The 26,528-nt window shown below is 37.3% G+C and overlaps 1 protein-coding gene across 1 annotated transcript in view; it reads right to left on the minus strand.

Annotated features, from left to right (window-relative positions):
- CFTR (CF transmembrane conductance regulator) overlaps positions 1-26,528 on the minus strand; it is a 196,596-nt gene that overhangs the window by 73,017 nt on the left and 97,051 nt on the right. The window contains exons 12-15 of the mRNA XM_064290397.1: positions 11,115-11,209; positions 7,523-7,609; positions 5,116-5,839; positions 2,546-2,674 (exon numbers count right to left, since the gene is read on the minus strand). Coding sequence (XP_064146467.1) covers positions 2,546-2,674; positions 5,116-5,839; positions 7,523-7,609; positions 11,115-11,209 — 1,035 coding nt within the window. The remainder of the gene's footprint in view (positions 1-2,545; positions 2,675-5,115; positions 5,840-7,522; positions 7,610-11,114; positions 11,210-26,528) is intronic.

Genomic DNA, 26,528 nt, shown 5'->3' on the forward strand with positions numbered 1-26,528 from the left:
GTAAAATGTGAACGTGAAACAAAATGATGTGTCTGTGGGATTACTGGCATCTGTACACACACACACACGTGTGTATATGTGTATGTACATATGTGTTCATATCTGTGTGTACCTGAGGGAGATGGCTATATGCTCTAAAATCCTTTTAAAATAAGGGAAAAAAAAGAAACATGATGATGAAGAAAATAAAATATATAAATATCACGAAGTCCTTAGCTGGAAAGTATAAATTTAAGTTGTTATTACTTATCTAACTCTGAACAGTAAACTATGAGCACAATATGAAAATTTAACCTGGATTCAGAATTCAGACCTATTAAGAAACTTCAAACACGTTCGAATTTAACTTTTTCTTGTTTGTCACCAATGTGGCAAGCAAGAAGGAAACCACAGAAAGAGGCCATATCTGAAGATTTTTAATAGTGAAATATAAATGAAATAAATTCTAATCACTATGAATATTGAAAGAGTAGTCAAGAAGATAAATGTTTTACTACCAGAGCGATTAGTTTTGCTCCCGCCCAATGGAGGAACAGAGAAGCTCCAACTGACCACGTGAAATAAACTGGAGAACAGTAAACTTCAGTCATTTATTCATGCATGCATGCATACAAGCACTCATTTTTCTCATTCTACAAATATTTATTGAGAGATCATTTAGTTTAAGGCTCTCTGCTCGAGGATGTCAAAAACAAAGAGGGGAAAGAAGGTAAAGGAGGAAGGAGGGAGTAAGAAAGGAAGAAAACTGCTGTCTTCATGTAGCTCCCCACCCAGGGAGGTGAAGACACCTAAACCATAAATTTTACTGTGGTGTTGGTGAAGAATACTGAATATACCATAGACTGCCAAAAGAACAAATCAGTCTAAGAAGAAATACAACCGGAATGTTCCTTAGAAGCGAGGATGGTAAGACTTCGTCTTGCTTTCTTGGGACGCATCATCAGGAAAGCCCAATTATTAGAAAAGTACATCATGTTTGGTAAAGTGGAGGGTCAGCAAAAATGAGGGAAATCCTCAATGAGATGGACTGACACGACAGCAACAGCAATGAACTCAAACATACCAATGGTCATGGGGATAGCCCAAGACCGGGCAATGTTTAGACTCAACGGCAGCTAACAATAACAAACCATAAATTTTAGTAGCCAAAAAAACCACAACCCACTGCCAGCAAGTCAGCTCCTACTCACAGAAATGCTATAGGACAGAGCAGAACTGGCCCCTAGGGTTTCCAAGGCTGTAAATCTTTAAGGAAGCAGACTACCACATCTTTCTCACACAGAGTGGCTGGTGGGTTTAAACCACTGACCTTTCAGTTAGCAGATGAGTGCTTTAACCACTAAGCCACCAGGGCCCCTGTTTTAGTAACAGTTGAGAAAACTAAAGCAGAAGCAAGTAAAAGGCACAAAGTCATCAGAGTAGTCATGGCACTGCAGGAACTGCCTCCTCCCGGCTTTCATCTTTTCCCACTCCCGCCCCACTGTCTTCCACCAGCCAGACTGGCCTTCATGTTAGATTTAGGCTTCATGTTAGCACACATGCAGGGTGTCCTCCAGAGTCAATATCTAAAATGGTGACTCAGGCTGAATCCAACCCACTGAGGTGTTCTGTTGTGCTCATGTAGTATTTACATATTTGTTTTTATTTAATCAACTGTCCACATATAAAAATGGAAAAAAAAATCAGAAAAATCTAGATTTCGGGCTTATTATGGTAAATCAGAAGAGGTGACAAAATTGATCCCAAATTCCCTATGACAAGTACTGGCTGGTGCTGAGTTGCAGTTGCCCCCTTTAGACAGGGCAAATGCTCTCCAACCAGCCTCATACCCGCTTCACCCACTGACCTGCCCTGCTAAGCCCCTTTAGGCATTTATGTGGCTCTTCCTGGTCTAACACAAAGCCTCATCTACCACCCAGCTTCAGGAAATAAACTTGTGACCCACTGCGCTATTGCTATTTCTCTTTTTTAACCTGGTGATGTTAAGCAGGGGGATGGCAAGCCATGATGGTAGCACTGAAGCCAAAAAAACAATTCTGTGAGCAAGTGTATGATTTGAATCTCTGAAAGGTTTGTTTAAAACAATTACTAAGCTACCAATATATACTTATCTCGTCTGTGAAGGTACAGTCATTTAAAAGGGGTGTATCATCACTTGATTATTTAATAAGGCAATATCTAGAGTTGGATGAATTGAAATTTTAGTATAGAAATACTGTCAGGGTTTAATTTCCATTCATATATGGGCCTTCTAGTTTGTACTTTTAAATCTTTCAGAAAAAAGTCTTCATATATTTGTGTTTGAGAGTATTTTCTATGTTATGTATAAAATAATAAATACCAAGAGTGATTCTACTCGTTACATTAACAGAATTTAAGAACTATATAGAACGATACCACAGTTATTAATTCAAACTGGCCACAATTTTAAATTACATATATATAGATAGAAATAGATGTAGATACAGTATATATATAAATCTTTCCAAACTATTCTTAATTTAACTTTAAATCACACTAACATTTTCCAACAGAACATTCTTACCTCAGCCAGAAAAACAACTAAACACCAAATTAGCACAAAAATTAAGCTCTTGTGGACAGTAACATATCGAAGGTATGTGTTCCATGTGGTCACTGGTGGCATGTTCTCCACGTCGTCAAAAAAGCACTCCTGAAAAAAAGAGTCATGGCTATTACGATGAGGCAATAGAGTTTCACACCTCTGTTATGGTTGTATTTCGAATGAAAGAATACTACTATTTGAAGCTAAGTGAATTATAACAAGTAGAAATCATGAAAGAAATGTGTGATGTCATGCCAGAACCAAGGTAATTGGAGTAACATGGCTTTTTGAAAAATTAGAAACATTGTAATTATTCAAAATTCTGAAATCATAGGACTGATTGTATAACTATACTATTTGGAAAATTTTTACCATTCAAATGCTTAAGTGTTGCAGCTTTTATCAAATGGATGGCACCAGCAAACAGAAGCTTCTCAGAACGCTCTTTGCTTCAACTTATTTTTTCAGCAGTCCATGAACAAATACGGTTTGGTATTTTGTTGGTTATAAAGGTCTTCCTATAGATCTGAAGACCAACTTTTGTCTGTAGATTTTTCAATAGCCTAGGATTCTCTCTCTTTCTAGCTACGACTTCAGTTACATAATTCGAATCCAGAGGATACTCCCTAGAGATCTTTGTCTCTTGGTAGATGCAGTTCCAAAATTTTAAAAAGAGAGATTCCAGAGAGTCCAAAGGGAAAAGATAGTTTTGTTTCTCATGAAGTTAAAACAAAGCTTAAAGAAGGGGTCCTATGAAATTGGATATGGCACACTGGTTAAAACAAAAACGAGAAACAAACACAGTTGCCATTGAGTTGACTCCAACTCATGGCGACCCTGTGTGTCAGAGTAGATTTGTACTGCATAGGATTTTCAATGGCCGAATTTTTGGCAGTAGATAGCTTTTCTTCAGAGGCATCTCTGGGTGGACTCAGAGCTCTAACTTTTCCATTAGCAGTCAAGTGCATCAACTGTTTGCACCACACAGGGAGTATAGATTTTTGGAGTGAGTCAGATGAACCTGGATTCAAATCTGGGCTTCACATTAACCTCCTGGAAGCTGTTTGAATTCTGGTAAGCTGTTAAACATCTTTTAACTTTAGTTTCCTTATCTGTAAATGAGCATAGTGCAGTGGTGGGACCAGTGTTTGCTATCTGGCACTAGAAGCAATCGATAAATATTGATACTATTAGTGAAAGAGATCATTCTTTACCACTAAATGCGTTGGGCTCAGGTTTGAGAAATTCATTGAGATTGGTATTAAACTACGTAGATGAATTATCTTTCAGGAAACCTACTAATATTATGGAAATTATCTATTTCATTTATTTTACAAAGGAGGAAGGAAGCTCAGCCTAAGAGGTGTTAAATGACTTGTACGTTGCCACAGGTCACACTATTCTTAAATGATCGATCCCATCAAACACATCAATCCATCACAACTCATCCCGTAGTTCAGCTCATCCAAGACTCTTAAGGAATTTTTCTAGATTAAAAAAAACTTTTTTTTAATAAGACCTCTTTTATATTGCTCCCTGTTTTAAATAAAAGCATTTTATTCTTTAAAACAATACAACAGACTTTCCGTCTGAAGATTGGAACTAGTACATGTATAATTTTCACATACCTTCTTTTAAAAAAACTCTTGCCGTCACGCAGAAATACTTCTCAGGCTCTAAATAACTGAAGCTACTAGTTGTTTATGTATTTATTTATACTCCACCTCTTCCCAGAGAAGGCATAAGGTGGTTCTAAAGTTTCCGATTTCGTAATAATTTTCACTGGTCTATTAAAAGACCGACTCATAGCGACCCTATAGGACAGAGTAGAACTGCCCCATAGAGTTTCCAAGGAGAGCCTGGCAGATTCGAACTGCCAACCCTTTGGTTAGCAGCTGTAGTGCTTACCCAGTACGCTATAGGGTCGCTATGAGTCAGAATCAACTCGACGGCACTGGGTTTGGTTTTGGTTTTTTGGTTTATTAAAAGACCAGGCACTAAACCTCTGTTTTTGATAGCGATACATTTTGTGGGAATAGATATGTCCACTGCAATTGATTCTTTCACATTTTGAAGTTACTTACTGTTTACGGACTTTGGACTTTTTGAGTCTTAAAATGAACCTCATCCTAATCCTGAAGTCTGAGTAAATTTTGTTATATATGAAATATCGCATTATATTTAATTGTACTACTTAAAATCACTAATATTTTATATTGTTGTTGTTTTTAGCTGCTTGGAGTCAGCCCCCAACTCATAGCAACTCTATGCACAACAGGATCGGGCCATTGTGATCTATAGGGTTTTCCCTGGTTGATTTTTCAGAAGTAGATTGCCAGGCCTTTCTTAGTACGTCTTAGTCTAGAAGCTCCACTGAAACTTGCTCAGCATCACAGCAACACACAAGCCTCTCCTGAATATGGTTGGTGGCTGTGCACTGTTGCATTGGCTGGGAATGGAACCCAGGTCTCCTGCACAGAAGGTGAGAACTCTACCACTGAAGTACCAATTCCCCCATATTTCATACATACCTTTAATATTTTACATACCTTTAAATCTTCTTCATTAATTTCTTCACTTATTTCCAAGCCACTGTCTTGAGATAATCTTCTTGAATATATATCCATTTCAGTTAAGTTAGCCTGAGGGGCCAGTGACATTTTTCGTGCGGATGCTGCTGTCCTTCGGTGAATGTTTTGACCTTGGTTAATTGAGGGGCGTGTCATCAGGTTGAGAACAGACTGTCTTCTTCGTCTCTGAAATGTGGGACCCGTGTTGATCACGTTACTTCGAGGTAGGATGGCCTCTCCTTGCTCAGAATCCGGAACTAGGGACAGCCTTCTCTCCAAAGGCTCGTCAGAATCTTCATCAATACCATTCATTTGTAGTGGAGTCTTTTGTACTACTGAAAATTTTCTTATGGAGTTGATTGAATTGAGAATAGAGTTCTTCCTTTTTTCACCAAACTCTCCAGCTTGTTTAAAAGACTGCTTTTTTGTTTCATTCCAGGAGACAGTATCTCCTTCTAATGAGAAACGCCGTAAGGTCTCCGTTAGGATTGAATTTCTTCTTTCTGCACTAAACTGATCGAAAGAATCATATCCCATGAGCTCCGAGCTGAAGTCTGGCCGTAGAGTTTGTAGTTCAGAAAATGTCCCATAAAAATAGCTGCTACCTTCATGTAAAATTAATATTTTGTCAGCTTTCTTTAAATGTTCCATTTTAGAAGTGACCAAAATTCTAGTTTTGTTCGCCATCAATTTACAGACACAGCTTTGAGAACAGAAAAAGATATAAGTAAGGTATCCATTTTATAGATTCTTTATTACAATAATATATGTCTTTTAGCATTTTATTAATGTTTTATTATATAAAACCTCTACTATACAATTTTATTATTATACTTAAAATGATTCTAAAAATAAATGTTCTATATTAATTTATTTGGAGTCTCTTAAATTATTATAGCATGAAAGAGCATGCTATATTGTAAAGTTGAGTGTCAAGAGACCGAGAATGAAATTAAATTTCTTATATTAAAAAGAAGGAGCACTACTCGTGCAGTGGTAAACACTCGGTTGCTAATCGAAAGGTCAGTGGTTCAAACCCACCAGCTGCTCCACAGGGGAAAGATGTGGCAGTCTACTTTCATAAAGATTACAGCCTCGGAAGCCCCATGGGACAGTTCTACTCTGTCCTATAGGGTGGCTGTGAGTTGGAATCAACTTGATGGCAATGGGCTATATATACACTACATACTATGTATATACAGTGCATATTATGTATATCGCGTAGAAAGAGGTATCATTCTAAATCATAATCTAGCATACGATCACAGCTAGCAAAGTTTATATTAAGAAAAAAAAAAAAAAACGCTTGCCATTGAGTTGATTCCAACTCATAGTGACCCTATAGGACAGACTGGAACTACCCCATAAGGTTTCCAAGGAGCAGCTGGTGGATTTGAACTGCCAAACTTTTGGAAAGCAGCCAAACTCATAAGCAGTTAATTACCACAGTTACAGGATTGTAAAATGGTGTCCTAAGTATTAAATTCAACTAACTTCTATTAAAGGTGCTTCTAGGAATAATGCAAACACTTTACACACACATACTATATATCCTTATTAGTTAAAAATCTTTATTTTTAAAAGAATATAGTGACTATTCTCTTAATAAGCTATAGTCCATGAAATCATTTTGAAACTTTGAAATCAAGTCCTATAAATTAACTCTTCCTTTTAGGAACTTTACATACATTAAGTCCTAATGGGAACTCCAGCAACATGTAAATTCTGAGCTCTTCGTGACTGAGGAGGAGACTTGGAGGGAGCTATTGAAGTAGAGGGAACCCTGGTGGTGTACTGGTTAAGTCCTACGGCTGCTAACCAAAAGGTCGGCGGTTTGAATCCACCAGGCAGAAACTCTATGAGGCAGTTCTACTCTGTCCTGTGGGGTCGCTATGAGTTGGAATTGACTCGACAGCACTGGGTTTCTGGTTTATTGAAGCAGATGAATAGTCTGAGCATTCATCTACATTAAAACTTTCAGCATATGTAGTTCCTTAAAAATTTTATTTTCTAAGGACAGAGAATAAAATATTAACACACAAAAAAGGAACAAATAAAAATTTCAGATAATAATCAAAATAATAAAAGATATGCTACAAGGGAATGCTACCATAAAAATTATATAGATAGTAAATTGCTGTAACAGTTTAGAGGTGGAAGAGGATGACTGAGCATGAGATGGTCAGAAAAGGCTTTAATGGGTCTTGAATCTGGACCATGAAGGAAAGATCAGATTGACTAAGTGCTATATTGCGTTCTACCAAATTGAGTCACGGCAATGACAGACATTATTTCTCAAGAGGCAATATGCAGTCTATGATGGTACAGATCATTTTTTTCTTGCCTTGAGCAGGAACATCATAAGTAAGCTATTTAAAGAACATACCTTTCAAAAATTTCTTTTTCTGTTAAAACATCTAGGTATCCAAAAGGAGAGTCTAATAGGTACAAATCAGCATCTTTGTACACTGCCCTAAAAAGAAAATGGAAGTTAAATTAGATTTTCTCAATATTTCCCTTGTTATTCAGTGTGGTTGTTGTCGTCAGGTACTGTTGAGTCAATTATGACTCATAGCACACCAATGTGACGCAGAAGAACTGCCCCCACTGGGTTTCCTAGGCTGTAATCTTCACCAAAGCAGATCACCAGGTCTTTCTCCTACAGAGCCGTTGGGTGGGTTTGAACTGCCAACCTTTCAGTTAGCAGCCCAGCATTTAGCCATTGCACTACCGACAATTTTAAATGAGAACAAAGGTAGAAGACATGGATGACTTTTATGGCTTTTCACAGCATTTCAAGAATAACAGAAGTGTTTTTGCTAACTTCAAGTAACATGCATGAGCAAAAGTTACAAACTGAATCTCACTATACAATTTAAAATGCTACCTTAAAATATTACAAAAAAACAGCTTCCAACAACAATAAAAAAAATAGCACCTATCAAAAGTCAGACACCATGCTCTGTGCTGGGAATACAACAGCAAACAATACAGTCCCTACCCTCAAAGATCTTACATGTTAGGGAGACAAAGAAGAAAATACTTTCTATCCGATGAAATGCAAGAGAAAGCAACTAAATTACAGTACTTACGTGAAGTGCTTTTTTTTTTTTTTAATGTTTTTCAAAGTCTTGACTGATATCAACAAATCATGTACTGTTTTACAGCCTATCTTAAACAAGCAATTGGTAGCAATGGTGTTGTGCCTGTATAATTGATGCTGCATTTTGCTTTTTTTATACTCCCATATTCATAAAAGTTCCAAACAAGTGAAGGATGGATAATTCACAATAGAAATTATATCCATATTATTTTACTTTTTAAGTTAAAAAATAAAACTTTATAAGCAACTAAAATCTTCACTGAATTGGTCTTAGAACAGTAGTAAGATGAAGATGGAGTCCCACATTAATGGAAATGAGATAATTTCCTCATAGCATCTTAAATCTTCAGGTGTGATAGTAAGCCTACTCTTATTCCAACCACATAGGATTTAGTGTTTATGTACAATTCTTGGTACTTTTGGTAAGAACGTTGTGTTCAATCAGCATGTAATTAAGAGAAGGAATGAAAAAAAAAAAAACAGAAATGGCAAAAAGTCAAAGTAAAATTTGAGGTTAAAGGAACTTTGTAGTATATTTTTTTTTCCAAGACTATAAATCATTTTTTTTTTTTATTGTGACTTAGGTGAAAGTTTACATAGCAAATTAGTTCCTCATTAAACAGTTAATACATAAACTGTTTTGTGGCATTGGTTGCCAACCCTGAGATGTGTCAACATTCTCCCCTTCTCCCTCCCAGGCTCCCGTTTCCATTTGTACAGTTTTCCTATCCCTTTCTGCCTTTTCGTCTTTGCCTTTTGGGTTGGTGTGCCCATTAGTTTTGTATAGATGATTGAACTATGAAGCATGTCCCTTGTGTGTATTATTGTTGGCCCTAGAGACCTGCCTGTTTAATCTTTGGCTGAGAGGTAAATCTCAGGAGTGACCTGAGTACTGAGTTAAAAGGGTGTCCGGGGGTCATACTCTCTCGGTTTCTCCAATCTCTCTCAGACCAGCAAGCTTGGTCCTTTTTTTTTTTTTTCAAATTTGAATTTTGTTCCACATTTTTCTCCCACTCTGTCTGGGACCCTCTATCATGATCCCTGCCAGAGCAGTCAGTGGTGATAACTGGGCAGCATCTAGCTGTTCTGGGCTCAGTCTGATGGAGGTTGTGGTAGTTGTGGTCTACTAGTCCTTTGAACTTATCTCTCCTTTGTGTCTTTGGTCTTCTTCATTCTCCTTTGCTCTGGCCAGGATGCAACCAGTAGATGTACCTTAAAAGGCCGCTGTTGGGCTTTTAAGACCCCAATCACTACTCACCACAGTTGGATATAGAACATTTTCTTTATAGACTATGTTATCCCAATTGAGCTAGATGTTCCCTGAGACCATGGTCCCCAGCCCTCAGCCCAGTGTGTAGTATAAATTACAACATACAAGAGCTGAATAAAGGGCCTGGCATCAAGATGTACCTTCAAGGTCTTTCTCCCCCCACTCAGTCCTTACTTTTCTCTTTCCCTCACACTTATGACTGAGATTTCTCAAGAGACTAGAAATAATATATTTATCATCCCAAACTGGAAATATTATACATTCTGATGAGAATAACAATAAACAATTATTTTCATTAGTGCTTCAAACTGTGTATATCCTACAATAAACCAAATCTTAAACTGGTATAAACATACACTCAGTCTCTTTGTTGAGTGCCTAGAAGCCATATATTATATCCTATCTAAATTTAAATAGAATGTTTAAGACAAGTCTTACTTTGGTTCATGGATAAATTAATCACCTTCTATTCTATTTATTATATTATATTTATTTAGAAGCCATTAACTGGTCTGTGAGTTATCAATACCTATTGATGTATAACTTCACGGTGTAATCCCAAAATCAATGCATGGTTTATTGTAAAGAGCCTAGGGGACCTAGTCCAAATTCTGACTCTACCATTTCTCTGTGCAGCTTTTGGCAAGTTAATGCCTAACAGCCTCAATTATCTCATCACCTCTTCTGTAAAGTGAGAAGAACAAACCTTTCTTTACAGAGTTGTGTGGGATTAAATAAGATTACACACACACACATACACATATTCTAGAACAGCACCAGGCATTTGAAATACTTAGCCAATGTTAGTTCCTTCCCTCAGCCTTCTCAGGGAAACAGGAGAAAGTAAGAGAAAGGAGCTGAAACATCAGTGAGTCAATGTGATTTCTGGTTAACATTTGGAAGGACACTGAGAAGAATTTTGTTAAAAGAAAACTTGAGGAACATTTGACATCCCACATTGCCAATAATTTTTTAAACTGAAAGTTATAGTTTAACCACGGTTTTCTTCTTGACACAAATTAACTATATGTACCTCTCTTTGACAGCTTCAGAATGCCCAGACCAAGGGATCTCCCCATTCCACAAACATTAGATGTACTTGTCCTACCTATTTTTTTATAAAGATTACAGACTTCAAGCCAAGTGTCACAATCTGCTTTGCTATTTTTGTTATGAAATGTATGAATTATGTTTAAAAATTGAAAATGTATGTTTGTCTAAACCTAGAAGCATAAACCGAAGCCTAAAGCAGGTGTGTGTGTGTTGGAGTGGCCAGGACATATGATGGAACTAACAGAGACATACATCTTCTCTTTCCTTATGCTATGCAGAATCCCAGAGTTTTCCATTTTCTCCTTGAGAAAACCACACTATAAGCCAAACAAGTACATATATATCAAAATAAGAGCAGCATTTTGAAAAACCCAAACCATTATCAAATCTGCATACTATATCATTACCTACAGTTATGAAATGTGATTCTTAACCTACTAACCATTTTTCAATGCCAGAAACAGAATATAAAGCAATAGAGAAATGCCTATACTTTTTTACATGCATGATATTTACAGCAAATGCTAGCTGGGCCAAAAATCAGATACTCACCTTGCTAACGAGATTCTGGCTCGTTGCCCTCCACTCAGTGTGATTCCACCCTCTCCAAGAACTATATTGTCTTTCTCTGCAAACTTGGAAATGTCCTGTTATCAAAAACAGAAAATTAGAGAGGTATTTTTAGTATGTTGGATCAGAATTTGAAAGGTCCGTCTCCCTTCAAATGTAATCATGTGTCAAGAGTATTGCTTTAACCACACTTGAAAGTTTGAATGATGCAACTCAATTATCTCAAACGTAATTCATTTTGTTGGTCAGGGCAACACTTCCAAAATTTTAGATGAAAAAAAAATTTTTAATAGTATTTTATTGTGCTTTTGGTGAAGGTTTACACAGCAGTTTAGGTTCCCATTCAACAGTTTCTACACAAATTGTTCAGTGACATTGGTTACATTCTTCACAATGCATGAACATTCTCATTATTTCCATTCTGGTTGTTCCATCTCCATTCATCTAGTTTCCCTGCCCCCTTACATTCTCATCTTTGTTTTAAAGTGGTTGTTGACTGTTTGGTCTCATACAGGTGATTTTTTTTTTTTTAATTATTTTTATTGAGCTTTAAGTGAATGTTTACAAATCAAGTCAGTCCGTCACATATAAGCTTATATACACCTTACTCCATAAAAAAATCCCACTTAAAAATGAGTCAGCCCTTCCAGTCTCTTCTTTTGTAACAATTTTGCCAGTTTCTAACCCTCTCTACCCTCCCATCTCCCCTCCAGAATTTTAGATGCAAATTTTTAATGTCGTTTTTAGAATATCATTCATGACCATTAAGTAAAAAGTTGGAAAATATAAAAAAGTAAATACATGGATATTTATGTGTATGTAAACATGTGTGTATATTATCCATAGCCCCATTACGTGAACCACAGATGCTGTTACCATACTTAAGTGCATTTCCTGCCAATCTAAATTCACTCTCAAAAGGAAACCACCAGAAAAGAATAAGCTTCCTTAAAGGAGAAACTGAAAGAATATTATTTGCACCCCCATCCATGATCAAAAATGCTGGCATACTGGAGGACATGTAGCAGAACTCAGTGGAGTCTGTTGCTCAGGTATTGGTGAAACATAACAGAGAGAACGTTGGGGTCCTATTGGCCTGCATATGGGGAGGACCTGCAGGAACTATGAGACATGTGAGACCACGTGCTTCATCTCTTTCTATTAGGACTAGGTGGTCACTCTTGTGGACTTGTGGACTCTCTTCAACTTGTGGACTGGGCTATACACCTAGGGATCCATTCAAACACAGTAAAACCTGTGAGAGCTGGAACTCATGGGGACTGCCTTGTTTTTCCAGGTCTCACAAGTTTTCCACCTTTGACAAGTTTTGCTCATTTTTGTGGAAAATACTTAGAGTTTTCCTTCTCTGACAGGTTTCCGCCTTACACAGGCTCCAGATTTCACAGGTTTTACTGCAACAAGGTCTACAGCTAAATTTCAGGCCCTAGTGTCTGAAATCTTCAGCCTTGCTAAAGGAGCACTTCCGTGATCAACTAGCTCTTTTAGCCTTTATCATGCTCTCCTGTACAAGGCATTCACATACAACACAGCTTAAATGCGGATTTCTTTTTGACTCCATTCTTCTCTCCTGCACCATATTTTCCTTCCCCAAATCCCACTGTCTTTAAAAAGCAATATATGTTTTATAGAGGAAAAAAAAGAAAGACTAACTTATGAATAGACTGAGTACAGATTTTTGTAAAAGAAGCAAGTCTTCTAATGCATTGTTAAAAAGCCAGAGGTTGCTGGAGTTATTGAAGTTTTTCATTTTTTTTCAAATATCTCTTTAACATCATGTTTTTAAATTTAGAAATATGAGTAGTTATCTCAATAGTAGTGATTACAACACAGCTAAACTTGGGGATTATGGACTTAGAGGCTGCAAGCACTCAATAAAGACATGGAGAATGAAGGAAGAAAGGAAGAGATGGGAGAAACGGTGAGTAATCAAATATTCAGCTACAAAGGAAGGCAAGCAGATAAGAAAAGGAAACAAAGAACAGTGTACAAGGAAGAAAAAGAAAGAAAATGAATACTTGTCAGAGAAGGAGATAGCTATAGAAAAGAAATGAAGATATAAAAGCAGAATAAAAGAGAAGAAAAAAGTGAAGGGGAATATAAGAAACAGAATATAATGAATGACAGTCTACACTTTAGTAAATATCTGGACTGAATTTAAATGCCCAAAGAGCACAAATGTATAAATTTTATTACATTTATTTTCTTTTCTTAAGACCGGATAAATAAAAGGCTGTTTCAGCCGAATTCTTTTCTTAATAAAGAACCCGTAATATTGATACTTTAACATGTCAAGGAAATAGGAGGAGAGAGATGGAGAATAAAGTTTTCTTTCTTCTTTCCTATATGATAAGGATGAAACAAAATAGAGAAACAATCTGAAGAAAGAAATCAGAAGATCCTCCAGTGAGCTCAAGCTTTAGACACTCAGAATTAATGGAACAATATCGGATTCCTCCAAAGAGGAACAGAAAGTGCACCCCCATTGGTCCCATCACTCTTCAATCTCTAACTTGTAGCTGGCTGAGGGAAAGAAGAAAATACTTTAAGAAAATTAAGGATTTGAGGAAGGATTGCTAGATAGTTTCTTGCTGCCTTGTTACTCTGTCGTTTCGATTAAAACCGCAAGCTACTCTGATTCCTTTTCATTTTCAGAGCAGAGCCCAGATGGCCCAGTGGTTAGGCACTCAGGTGCTAACTGAAAAGTCAGCTGTTCGAACCCACCAGCCACTCCTCAGGAGAAAGATGTGGCAGTCTGCTTCTGTAAAGATTACAGCCTTGGAAACCCTATAGGGCAGCACTGCTCTGTCCTACAGGGTCACTATGAGTTGAAATCGACTTGATGGCAACGGGTTTGGTTTGGTTTTGGATTATTTTTCAGCTCCTATAATAGTGTGCAAACAGTAAAACGTGCTCAGCTGCTAATGTGCTCAATTGGAGGTTTCAGTACACACACGGGTGCCTCAGAAGAAAGGCCGAAAACTCAGCCACTGAAAACCCTATGGAGCACAGTTTTACTCTGACGTACATGGGGTTGCCATGAGTCAGGGTTGATCCCATGGCAGTTGGTTTTTGGGGCCACAATAGTATAGTATGCGCCAATGCCTGGTCTTTTCTGCACTGTCAATCAGCGAGCCAGGCCTTGCATCCCTGGAGTGCCCCAGGCCTGCTGAGGGGATGCCTGATGAGTGACAGCTTCCTGCTGGGCTCTCCTTCCTTAGCCCTGTTTAGAAGCAATGGAATTTCTCAGTGTATGACCTTCCTCCACACTTGGGAGGGCTTCCAGGTTGGGTGTGCCCTGGGAAGATGCCAAGAAGATGACATCCAAGTGTTCTTGTTCCTGAGTGACTAAGTGAGATAAAATTTGAATTCTGTTTACGATACTCATTTGAGAGCTATCAGATATCGAGTAAATTGTGCTTGTAGTGGTTGCTCGATAAGTGTCAAAGCTGAAATACTGAATTGGATAACACGAGGCTCAGAATTTGAACCCTGGGCCATCATGCTTATTGTGAAATCTCACACAGTCATTTAACAAGCTGGTGCGACTCAATTCCTCTAACAATACCAGTTCTCGTCTCATAAACGGTGTTAAGTATAACAATTAAGGAAATGACATTTAAAAGCAATTCAATAAATATGAAGCAATGAAATAAAATGTGGCAATCCAAGTGTAAAATAGAAAACATGGGAAGAAACATTGGCCAGAAAGCAAAATACCTTGTTTTCTAGCCCTGTCTGTACTACCAATTGAGTAAGTGGCTTTGGGGCAAGTCTTTTCTGGGCCTCAGTTCCTCATCTACAAAATAAGAATTATAGAACCTTCCTTTAATGCTTGTAAAAATTAATGTTGTTAACTACCACCAAGTCAGTTCCCAACTCATGAGTGAGACTCCACAGCACAATAAAACACTGTCAGGACCTGTGCCATCCTCATGATCAGATGGGGGTCAGACCTTTGAGGCTTTCACTGGCCGATTTTCAGAAATAGATCAACAGGACTTTCCTCCTAGACCTTCTTAGTCCGAAAGCTCCACTGAAAACTTTTTAGCATGATAGCAACATGCAACCTACCACTGACAGACAAGTGGTGGCTGCATATGAGATTCATCAGCCAGGAGACCTGAACCCCAGTCTCCTCTTACCCATTGCCCATTGCCAAAGAGTCAATTCCGACTCATAGTGACCTATAGAACAGAACAGAACTGCCCCAGATGGTTTCCAAGGAGCACCTGGTGGATTTGAAGTGCTGATCTTTTGGTTACCAGCATAGCTCTTAACCACTATGCCACCGATGTTTCTGGTCTCCCTCTTAGAAAGGCAAGAATTTTACCACTGAACCACCAATGCCTCATATATAAAAACTAGAAGTAACTTAATATAAAAAGGCTGGTCCATGATATACACTCAAACACTGGTGACTCTTGCAATTTTAAAATGGGTTATTTACCAGTGTCTGTAGATGGCATTCATTCCCACTTGGCCTTAAGTAGGATACTTGCCCAGGGTGATGTTGTGCCCCATTGCCCCATTGGAGGAAAAGCAGATTCCTATTAAGGCCTGATCACACAGATGTTACTGGCATATGACTTGTGAGGAATGTACAAGGGATCGTGCATAAAAAAAGCATTAGACTGAGAATTAGAACCCTGCATTCAAGTCCCCGGTTTGCACATCCTTTCAGGATGTACTGCTGTGATGAGGTCACTATGCATGTAGTCAGGTGCTTTTCAGCTAAAAGCCAGCATTGTTAAGGTTGAGGTGAAGGGGGAGGCACCATGTTCCCGGACAATATCTTTATCTCCTTCTCTACGTTCTAAACACCACCACTAGGGACACGGCTAACTTATTTTGTTTAATATTTCAGTCATGCTAAATCGTTCTATAATATTTTTATTCATCTTATTAACTTCTCATTATAAGAACGGGAGAGGGGATGCCAGTCAGGGGCGATCTGTTCTTTACCTTCCTTTTACTGAGAAATTTCATCCTGCTTCTAGGAGGACAACCTCTCTGTAATATTTGATTTGGTATTTTCACTAGAAAATGTTTTGGCAGTAAAAACAAACAGGAAGAATATTCTTAAATCCCCACATTTTCTGCTAATTGACTGAAATACCAATGAATAAAAAAACACATCGTTTAGATGTATAAATATTTTAGTAATCAACACCACGCTAACCTTGATAAACCAACATCTGAATACTACAATAAGAAAGTAGATCAATGCAAGCTAACTTTCAGGCAATTCTGTGCTTGAATTCATTTGCTCACATGTTTATTTGCAGCCTGGACTGGACTAGGCTGGAAATACAAAACTAAACATTGCAAATGTAGCTCTATTAAATACTATGTGTTCTTCCCTGGCATTTACTACCAACCCACTTGCCCATCCCCCCCCCCCGAAAATTACTGATAATATCACATTATGCTTTTGTGAATTTCTTTCTATGAGATTTATCCCCATGAATGGAACATATAGGTCAGAAGTTTGTCTCTTTGTTTTTAAAAGATATTACCAGATTCCTTTTCAAACAATTTTTAAAAATTACATTTTCACCAGTGAGATTTCAGACTGTCCTTTTTCTCACATCGCCACCAGCAACAGATATGATCACACTTTAATTTTGCTTGTCATTTTAATTTGCATTTTCCTTGATAATGGTGAAGTTTTAAATATTAATTAGCCATGTGGATTTCCTCTTCTGTGAAAATGTGTCTTTTTATTTGACTTTGTCTTTTTCTTATCAATTCATTTTTCTTTGTATGTTATAGATATTAACAACTTTTTCTGCTGTATGTTAAAATCATTTGTCTTATTTCTGTTTTCAAAATGTACATGCCAGTCTGTCATAAGAAAAAATTTTTTTTCATGAAGTCAATTTATCTGCCTGGAATTTCTGTAATGGTTTAAATATACTACCCAACCTTCAGGTTATACATAAAATATCCTAAATTTTCTTTTAAAATGTGTATTGCTCTTTTGGTAATTAAATTTTTTTTGAGATACAGTTTATATTTACATATGGTGTGAGATAAAATTTAAACTTTTGTTTTAGTTGGATAGCAGGCATGATTTATTAGATAAATGTTTTTCACTAAATTTCTGTATCACTTTTGTTGTTGTTGTTAGGCACCGTCAAGTCGGCTCTGACTCATGGCAACAATATGTACAACAGAACGAAACACTGCTGGGTCCTGTGCCATCCTCACCATCATTACTAGGCTTGAGCCCATTGTTGCAGCCACTGTGTCAATCCATCTTGTTGAGGGCCTTCCTCTTTTTCACTTTATCACATATCAAATCCCAAATGTCCTAAGATCTATTTCTTGGCTCTCTGTTTGATTCTTCTGATCTTTTTTTTTCTATTGTTATGCTAAAACACTACCAGGTTTTTCCATCTTTTGGTTTTTTTAAATGGTAACTACTTGTTATATTTCCTCCCCATATGAAATGTAACTTCAGTCTAACAAAATTCCAAAAACAACCCCATTGAGATGTAATAATTATTTTATTAAATGTACATGTAGGTTTGGGGAGAGCTCACATTTTTAAGACGTTGTTGGGTGCTGTCCAGTAGATTTCAACTCACAGCAACCCCATGTGACAGAGTAGAACTGCCCAATAGGATTTTGTAGGCTGTTTTTTTTTTAGTCTTTATGGGAGCAGATCGCCAGGTCTTTCTCCCACAGAGCTGCTGGGTGCGCTTGAACTGCCAACCTTTTGGTTAGTAGATGAGCGTTTACCCATTATGCCACCAGGCCTCCTTTTTTTAAGATGTTAAATCTTATTAAAAATAGTGATCTACTTTTCTATTAATTCAGATCTTGTTTCATATCTTCAATGAGAATTTAAATTTTTTTCATATATGTCTTATAAATTTCCTGTTAGATTTATTCCTAAGTATTGTGAAATTGAAGTTTTCTATTTTAATTTAGTGATGGTTATTGGTATTATAGATAAAAGCTAATTATTTTTGTACATTTATCTATTATCCAGCCATCTTATAAACATCCCCCTCCCCCCCCCCAAAAAAAACCCACCTCCTTTGCCATTGGGTTAGATTCTGACTCATTGCAATCCTAAAGGACAGAGTAGAACTGCCCCATAGGGTTTCTAAGGCTGTAATCTTTATAGAAGCGGACTGCTTCTTCTATCTACAGAACTGCAGCTGGTGGGTTTGAGCCATGAACCTTCCAGTTAGCAGCTGAGCACTTAACCATTGCACCACCAGGGCTCCCTCACAGTATCCCCCTATTAATTCTAGCCAGGTTTTTTTGTTTGCTTGCTTTTTATTAGAGTCTCTTGGGTGTTCTAGGTGAATAATATTTTCATTATTCCTGTTGTTTAAAAAATGACATAAATTTTTCAAGATTTAGAATGATGCTTATTTTGGGGTGTTTGTTAATTAAAAAAAGTTATTGTATTTATGAAGGTTCTTTACATTTCTATTGTTACTGTGAATTCTTATTATAAATGAATGCTAAATTTTACATTACATCCTTTTAGCATCTACTAAGTACGTGCTATGGCTGATAACCAAAGGGTCAGTAGTTTGAATCCACTAGGCACTGCTTGGAAGCTCTGTGGGGAAGTTCTGCGCTGTCCTTTAGGGTTGCTATGAGTAGAAATCAACTCTATTGCAACCAGTTTTTGGTTTGTAACTACTGTTACATGTTTTTTCTCCTTTAGTTTGATCTGTGTACATATATGTGTAAGGCGCCTTGGTAGCACAGTGGTTAAGTGCTTGGCTGCTAATCAAAAGGTTTACAGTTTGAACCAACTGGCCGCTCCTCGAGAGAAAAGACCTGGTGATCTGCTCCTACAAAGATTACAGTCTAGGAAACCCTATAGGACAGCTCTGCTCTACAGGGTCGCTATGGGTCGGAATTGACTAGACGGCACACAATAACAACAACATACATGTGTGTGTATGTATGTAGTACATACGTGTATGTATATACTTATGTATATCTGTATATGAGCACATATGTGTCTACGTACATACTAGATATGTGTGTGTATTCGTAGAACTTGGTCTCCATCATTCACTATTATGGTGTTAAGATAGAAAATCCCGCATAAGTAAAAGGAAATGATTATATTCTTTCCACACTAGGACACTTATCAAAAAAAGTAAAACATATCTGGAGGATATGGAATTCCTAAGAATTCAGTTGTTCCACTTTCCAAAGGATTATACTCTTCAATACTGTTATATAGCATAGTGACAGTAGACTAACTGTTGAGAATATTTACCACATAAGAAAGCCAAAATTTTTCTCAGTTGATAGAAGAAAGCTTGGTCAACAGATAGCATTAAAAATAGTAGACTCTGTGATCCACATTTCTTTAAACAACTCAAGTTATTCATTTACTTAAACTGATCATGTCACACCCCTCCTTAAAAAAAAATTAACACAAAACCAAAAAATATCGGATCCTCAAAAAAAGGAAAACAATAAATATTGGTGAAGATGTGGAGAAACTGAAACCTATCCATTGCAGCGAGAATGTAAAATGGTACAGCCTCTGTGAAAAACAGTATGGCAGTTCTTCAAAAAGTTAAACACAGAATTACCATATGATCCAGCATTTCCATTTCTAGGTATATACCTAAGCAACTTGAAAGCAGCAACACAAACAGACACATGTACACTGATGTTCACTGAAGCACCATTTACAATAGGCAAAAGGTGGAAACAACCCAAGTATCTATCAATAGATGAATGGATGAAAATTAAAAAAAAAATGTTATATACATACAATGGAATATTAGCCATAAAGAGAAATGAAGTCCTAATACATGCTACAACATGGATAAACCTTGAAAACATTATGCTGAGTAACATAAGTCAATCACAAGGGGACAAATTATATAATCTCACCTACATGAAATAATAAGAATAGATAAATGTATGGAAACCAGCGTTTACTGGTGGTTACCAGGAGTAGGGCAGCGGGGAGGGAAGGGTGTCATTGTTTGGAAAGCAGTGGGTTTTTGTTTTTTGGTGATGGGAAAATTGCCAAGGATAGATGATGGTTGCACAACATGGTTAATGTAATTGATGTTGCTAAACTGTACACCTGAAAAAGGTTGAATTGATAAATGCTGTGTTTTATATATATATATTTACAACAATAAAATTTTTTTATTATGAAATATTTAAAACAAAAAAAAATTAAAAATACAATGAAAACGCAATTTGGCAGTATCTTGTAAAACTCAAAATGTGCATATATATCCTATGACCCCAGGATTCAACTGCTATATACACTAAAGAAACACTTGTATACTTGGCAAGGAGAAATATTTAAAGATGTTCACTGCAGTACTGAGTAAAAACTTGGAGCGATCTAAACGTTCATCATTAGCTAAATGCGTAAATAATATGTAATGCATTATGAGTACAATGGATTCCCTAGGTGGTGTAAATGATTTCCCCACTTGGCTGCTAACTAAAAGGCTGGAGGCTTGACTCCACCCAGAGGAACCTTGGAAAAAAGTCCTGGCTACCTACTTCTCAAAAATCAGCCACTGAAAACCCTGTGGGGCACGTTTCTGCTTTGATACACATGAGTGCAAGACAGCAGTTAAAAAGAATGAAACAGATTCCTACGTACCAACAAAATAGCTAGATCTGAAAAATGTAATTGGAATGGAGAAAAGCGAGTTCAACAAAGAACATTTCTGACAGTGCATCACTAGACACTTGGTGCCATTGTTATTAATGAATATAACTGAAGAATGATATGTACAAATTACAGCATTTAAATAAATTTTAAAGTCACACAAATTACTAATTATTATTAATACATAAGCTATATATATATATATATTCACTATCATGGTGCTAAGATGGAAAATCCTGCATAAGTAAAAGGAGATGATTATTTTATTTCTGACCTAGGATACTCATCAAAAAAATAAAACATATGTGGATGATATGGACTTTCTAAGGAGGATGAAAACGGTTACACAACTTGAAGAATGTAACCAATGTCACTAAATTGTACATGGAGAACATAGATAGGTAGGTAGGTAGGTAGAGAGAGAGGTAGGTTGGTAGGTAGGTAGATAGGTAGACAGGTAGAAAGATAGTTGTTGTTAGTTGCCATTGGTTTGATACATGTGGGTACAAATTCACTTAAACAGACAAAAAACCTACTGTCTGGGATTGAATTATGTCCCCCCAAAATGTGTGTCAACTTGGCTAGTCCATGATTCCCCATATTGTGTGATTGTCCACCATTTTGTCATCTGATGTGATTTTCCTATGTGTTATAAATCCTACCACTGGGATGTTAATGAGGTGGAATTAGCGGCAGTTATGTTAAAAAAAAAATTTTTTTTTATATGTTAATGAGTCAGAACTCAATCTACAAGATTAGGTTGTGTCTTAAATCAAACTCTTTTGAGATATAAAAGAGAGAAGTGAGCAGAGAGACATAGGGACCTCATACCACCAAGAAAGTAGTGCCAGGAGCAGAGCATGTCCTTTGGACCTGGAGTCCCTGCACTAAAACACTCCTAGTCCAGGGGAAGATTGATGACAAGGACCTTCCTCCAGAGCTGACAGAGAGAATGCCTTCCCCTGGAGCTGAAGCCCTGAGTTTGGACTTCTAGCCTACTAGACTGTGAGAGAATAAACTTGTTTGTTGAAGCCATCCACTTGTGGTATTTCTGTTATAGCGGCACTAGATAGTACTAAGACAGGTACACATCACATTTGTGAGATCACCTGAAACTTGGGATCTTGCAGAAGAATAGTGATGTGAAGGATGAGGAGAGTAAAAAGTCATATTTAGAATTTGACTAGGCTCCTAATCCCACATTTAAAGAAAATAGCAATGCCATTACATGAACAATTCTTATCTAGAATAGATGCTAGTGATAAAGACTACCTTTAAAAAGTATGAAAATAAAAGATTCTTGCATCTGAAAAGATCTGATATTCTGAGCCAATGTATTGGCCTCTTTTTCTAGAATGAACCCATTTATAAAGAGAAATGAATACATTTGGATAATTGTAATTTAATAAGTACCTCAGAGATCATAATTAATATGAACTGCCAAAACTGAAATGAAACAAAATATCAGGGGTAGCTTGAGCAGAATTTTGAACAAACCCATTATTTTTAAACCAAACACATTAGTAACACCAATATTCTGCTGCTGATGTGAGCGCCTGCTCTGATTTCCTAGTTTACCGCTCATCTGTAGATTTCTTTATTAGTGTTTGGCTTTCTCTATTTGATTTAACATAAAAACACTTTGTATGCACTGTTAAACATTTATCTTTGCTGATTACTAAGGGCTCTCAAAACTGGTGCTATATTTATCTTAAGGCTGCTGTTTTTCAGTCTTCATATCAGATTTTCCCTTCTATGAAAATTATCATATAAAACAACGTTATACTACTTGGTGCGATCGTGAGTTAATAAAAAAGGTAGCATAAGAGTATATTAGGGAAGCCTACTTAGGGAAGCCTCACACACAGAGACAAATCCCATTTCCCTTTACTCGCACTGCAACTTCCCTTGAGTTTCCTTGGTGTTATCCATCAAAATTGTTGGGGAAGTCATCTATATTGAAATTAGAATGCTGGATATGATTTGATCACATATAAAATTAACCATCGAAGTTAAGAAAATGCTAAGTCTTTATACAGGGTTGAAAAATGTCCCCCTAAAATTTATGTCCTTCCTAAACAACAACAACAAAAACCCATTGCTGTGGAGTCAATTCCAACTCATGGCAACCCCATGTGTTACAGAGGAGAACTACTCCATAGAATTCTCTTGGCTGTCTTTATGGGAGCCAACCACCGGCCTTTCTTCTGCAGCACTGCTGGATGGATTTGAACTGCTAACCTCTGTGTTAGTAACCAAGCACAAACTGTTTGCACCACCCAGGCACCTATGTCCTCAGAACTTCAGAATGTGAACTTATTTGGAAATAGTATCATTGCAGATATAATTAGTTAAGATGAGGTCAGACTGGAGTATGGTGGGCCGTTAATCCAATATAACCAGTGTCCTTAAAAAAAGAAGAGTCACAGAGATACAGACACAAAGGGAGAATGCCATATGATGATAGAGGCCGAGACTGGACTGATGCACCTACGGGCCAAAGAGCACCCAGGAATGCCAGTAGCACCAGAAGCTAAGAGAAAGGCACGGAGCAGATTCTCCCCTAGAGGCTTCGGAGAAAGCATGGCCCTGCCAACACTTTGACTTCGAACTTCTAGCCTCCAGAGCTTTGAGAAAATAAATTTCTGTTGTTTTCAGGAACCCAGTTTGTGGTAATTTGTTATGGGAGTCTTAAAGAATACAGTCTTAAATAAAATATAAACTTTTCTACATCGTGATCAGTTAATTTTCTGAACCATCCTACACTACCATTTCAAATTTTACTAATTTTCTTAGGACAGTTCATCTACAAAGAAAACCAAAAACTAGATCATTGTTTCTCCAACAGTAGTCCCTGAACTAACTGTTTCAGAGTCACCTGGAAAGCTTGATGAAAAATTTAAAAATGCTGCAATTATTCTCACTCAGAAGAACTGGGGCAGGACCCAGGAATCTGCACTGTAACCAGTGAGTTTTTTTCTTTTTTTTTTTCCAAATTGTACTTTAGATAAAGGTTTACAGAACAAATTAGTTTCTCATTAAACAATTAATATACATAGTTTTGTGATACTGGTTGCCAGTCCCATGACATGTCAACATTCTCCCCTTCTTGACCTTGGATTCCCCATTACCAGCTTTCCTGTCCCCTCCTGCTGTCTCCTTCTTACTCCTGAGCTAGTGTGCCCACTTAGACTGGTTTTGTTTTATGGGCTTGTCTAATCTTTGGCTGAAGGGTGAACCTCAGGAGTGACTTCAGTACTGAGTTCAAAGGGTGTGTCCAGGGGCCATACTCTCAGAGTTTCTTTCTCCAATTTCTGTCAGACCAGTAAGTTTGGTCTTCTTTGTGAATTAGAAGTTTGTTCTACATTTTTCTCCAGCTTTGTCTGGGACCCTCTATTGCGATTCCTGTCAGAGCAGTCAGTAGTGGTAGCCGGGCACCATCTAGTTGTGCTGGACTCAGTCTTAACCAGTGATAATTATGCCCACAACGTTTGAGCTACTCATCTAGATACTTGTTCTGTTGGCTAACTGCCTTTACAATTTACTGGTCAGAAAGACAAATATCTACTTCAAAGAATACTGAGCATACAACGCATTGGGTCTGTTTGAGATTGCAAAGCACTTGAAAATACTTAAAGAGTAATAGAGAGGGTTAAAGTGTTATAACTGTGCAATAAAGATTAACGTATAAGAGGTGTATTAACATGCCCAATGTAATGTATGCACTTTTCACTTAAATGTTTACCTCTTTATGTTTAATAAAAAGCAATTAAACTTCAAGAGCTTAATATTATTCAACTGAACAAAACAAGCTAGAAGTTATTAAAGAGGAATTGCTAGTATAAAGCTCATTAACTCTGACTTGAACATACAACAGAGCAAAGGTATAGGACTGTTTTTATATTTTGGAAAAAAAAAGAGCGGGAACTTTAAAGAAAGGGCAGAGTATTACATTTAATGGTCCTGTGTAATTTTGCAATATTTGCTGAGCACATTTGTGCTTCCTGTAACTTTGTAGATAGGAAAATACCATAAACCTTGTTTTATAGCTGGGTTATCACTCTTTAGAACAACCTTGACAATGTAGCTGCTTGTGGTAAGGGAAGAGGGTGAGAAGCTTAGGGTGAGGGAACGTGAACTTTAGAGGTAAACCCATTCAACAAGGCATTTCTCTGACAGTGAATCCCAGACAGCTAGTGCCATTGTTATTAATATTTCATACTTATGCTACATCTGTACTGTACTTTTATGCACAAGGAAAATGGACAAGAAGGAGTGGGAAGAAAAGAAGTATGAGGAAGCAGATGGAGGGGCAGGGAGAGGAAAGGGAAAGAGAAGTAGAATGGTGAGAAAAAGTAACAGAGCTCATGAGAGTATGGAAAAAGAAAGAATAAATTAAATATTTTTGCATATGAACCAAAACAAACAAACAAACCTTTGCTGTCAAGTAATTCCGACTGATAGTGACCCTATAGGACAGAGTAGAACCGCTCCATAGTGTTTCCTAGGCTGTAATCTTCACAGGACCAGACCGCCACATCTTCTCCTGTGGAGGGCTGATGGATTTGACTGCCAACATTTCAGTTAGCAGCCAAGCGCTTAAACACTGCATCACCGGGGATCCTTTTATTTTTTTGCACACAGCTATTATAAATATGCATGTGTCTCTTGAGAGTCCTGTCTATAAGACAGGGAGACAGTGTCTTAGTCATCAAGTACTGCTATAACAGAAATACCACAAGTGGATGGCTTTAACAAAGAGAAATTTATTTCTTCACAGTAAAGTAGGCTAAAAGTCCAAATTCAGGGTCTCAGCTCCAGGGGAAGGCCTTCTCTCTCTGTTGGTCTTGTCATCAATCTTCCCCCGGACTAGGAGCTTCTCTATGCAGGGGCCTCGGGTCCAAAGGATGCGTTCTGCTCCCGGCACTGCTTTCTTGGTGGTATGAGGTACCCCTCTCTGCTAGCTTCCCTTTGCTTTTATCTCTTGAGATAAAAGGTGGTGCAGGCCACATCCCAGGGAAACTCCCTTTACATTGGATCAGGGATGTAACCCAGTACATTAAATGTAATGTGTTACAATCCCACCCTAATCCTCTTTAACATAAAATTACAATCACAAAATGGAAGACAATGACAGAATACTGGAAATCATGGCCTAACCAAGTTGATACACACATTTTTGGAGGGACATAATTCAATCCATGACAGACAGACAGACAGACAGACAGACAGACAGACAGACAGACAGATAGATAGATACAAGATAGATACAGAGATAGTCAATCAACAGAGGGTAAATTCCACAGCAGGAAAGAATTCATGAAATATGGTTCTGTTTATTAGGAAAGATAATTTGTTGGCCTAAAGTAAACTTGATTACAAATAACTATATATAAAAATATTACCATAAGATTAAATTCTGCTAGAAAATATGAGATGTAAGGACTATTAATCATCTTGAAAGGATTTAAAAAAAAAAAAACAAACCTTCACTGATAGCTACTGAACAAATTTATAGCAGAACACTCAAATGCCAATATAATCTTTATTGGCCCCAATAAAAGTACAAACAGTACTATTTTAATTGTCTTAATTATCTAGTGCTGCTATAACAGAAATACCACAAGTGGATGGCTTCAATACAGGTTTATTCTCTCACAATCTAGTAGGCTATAAGTCCAAATTCAGGGCATCTGCTCCAGGGGAAGGCTTTCTCTCTCTGTCACCTCTGGAGGAAGGTCCTT

Source organism: Loxodonta africana, chromosome 8 (genome assembly GCF_030014295.1).
Source record: "Loxodonta africana isolate mLoxAfr1 chromosome 8, mLoxAfr1.hap2, whole genome shotgun sequence".
NCBI classification, from domain to species: domain Eukaryota; kingdom Metazoa; phylum Chordata; class Mammalia; order Proboscidea; family Elephantidae; genus Loxodonta; species Loxodonta africana.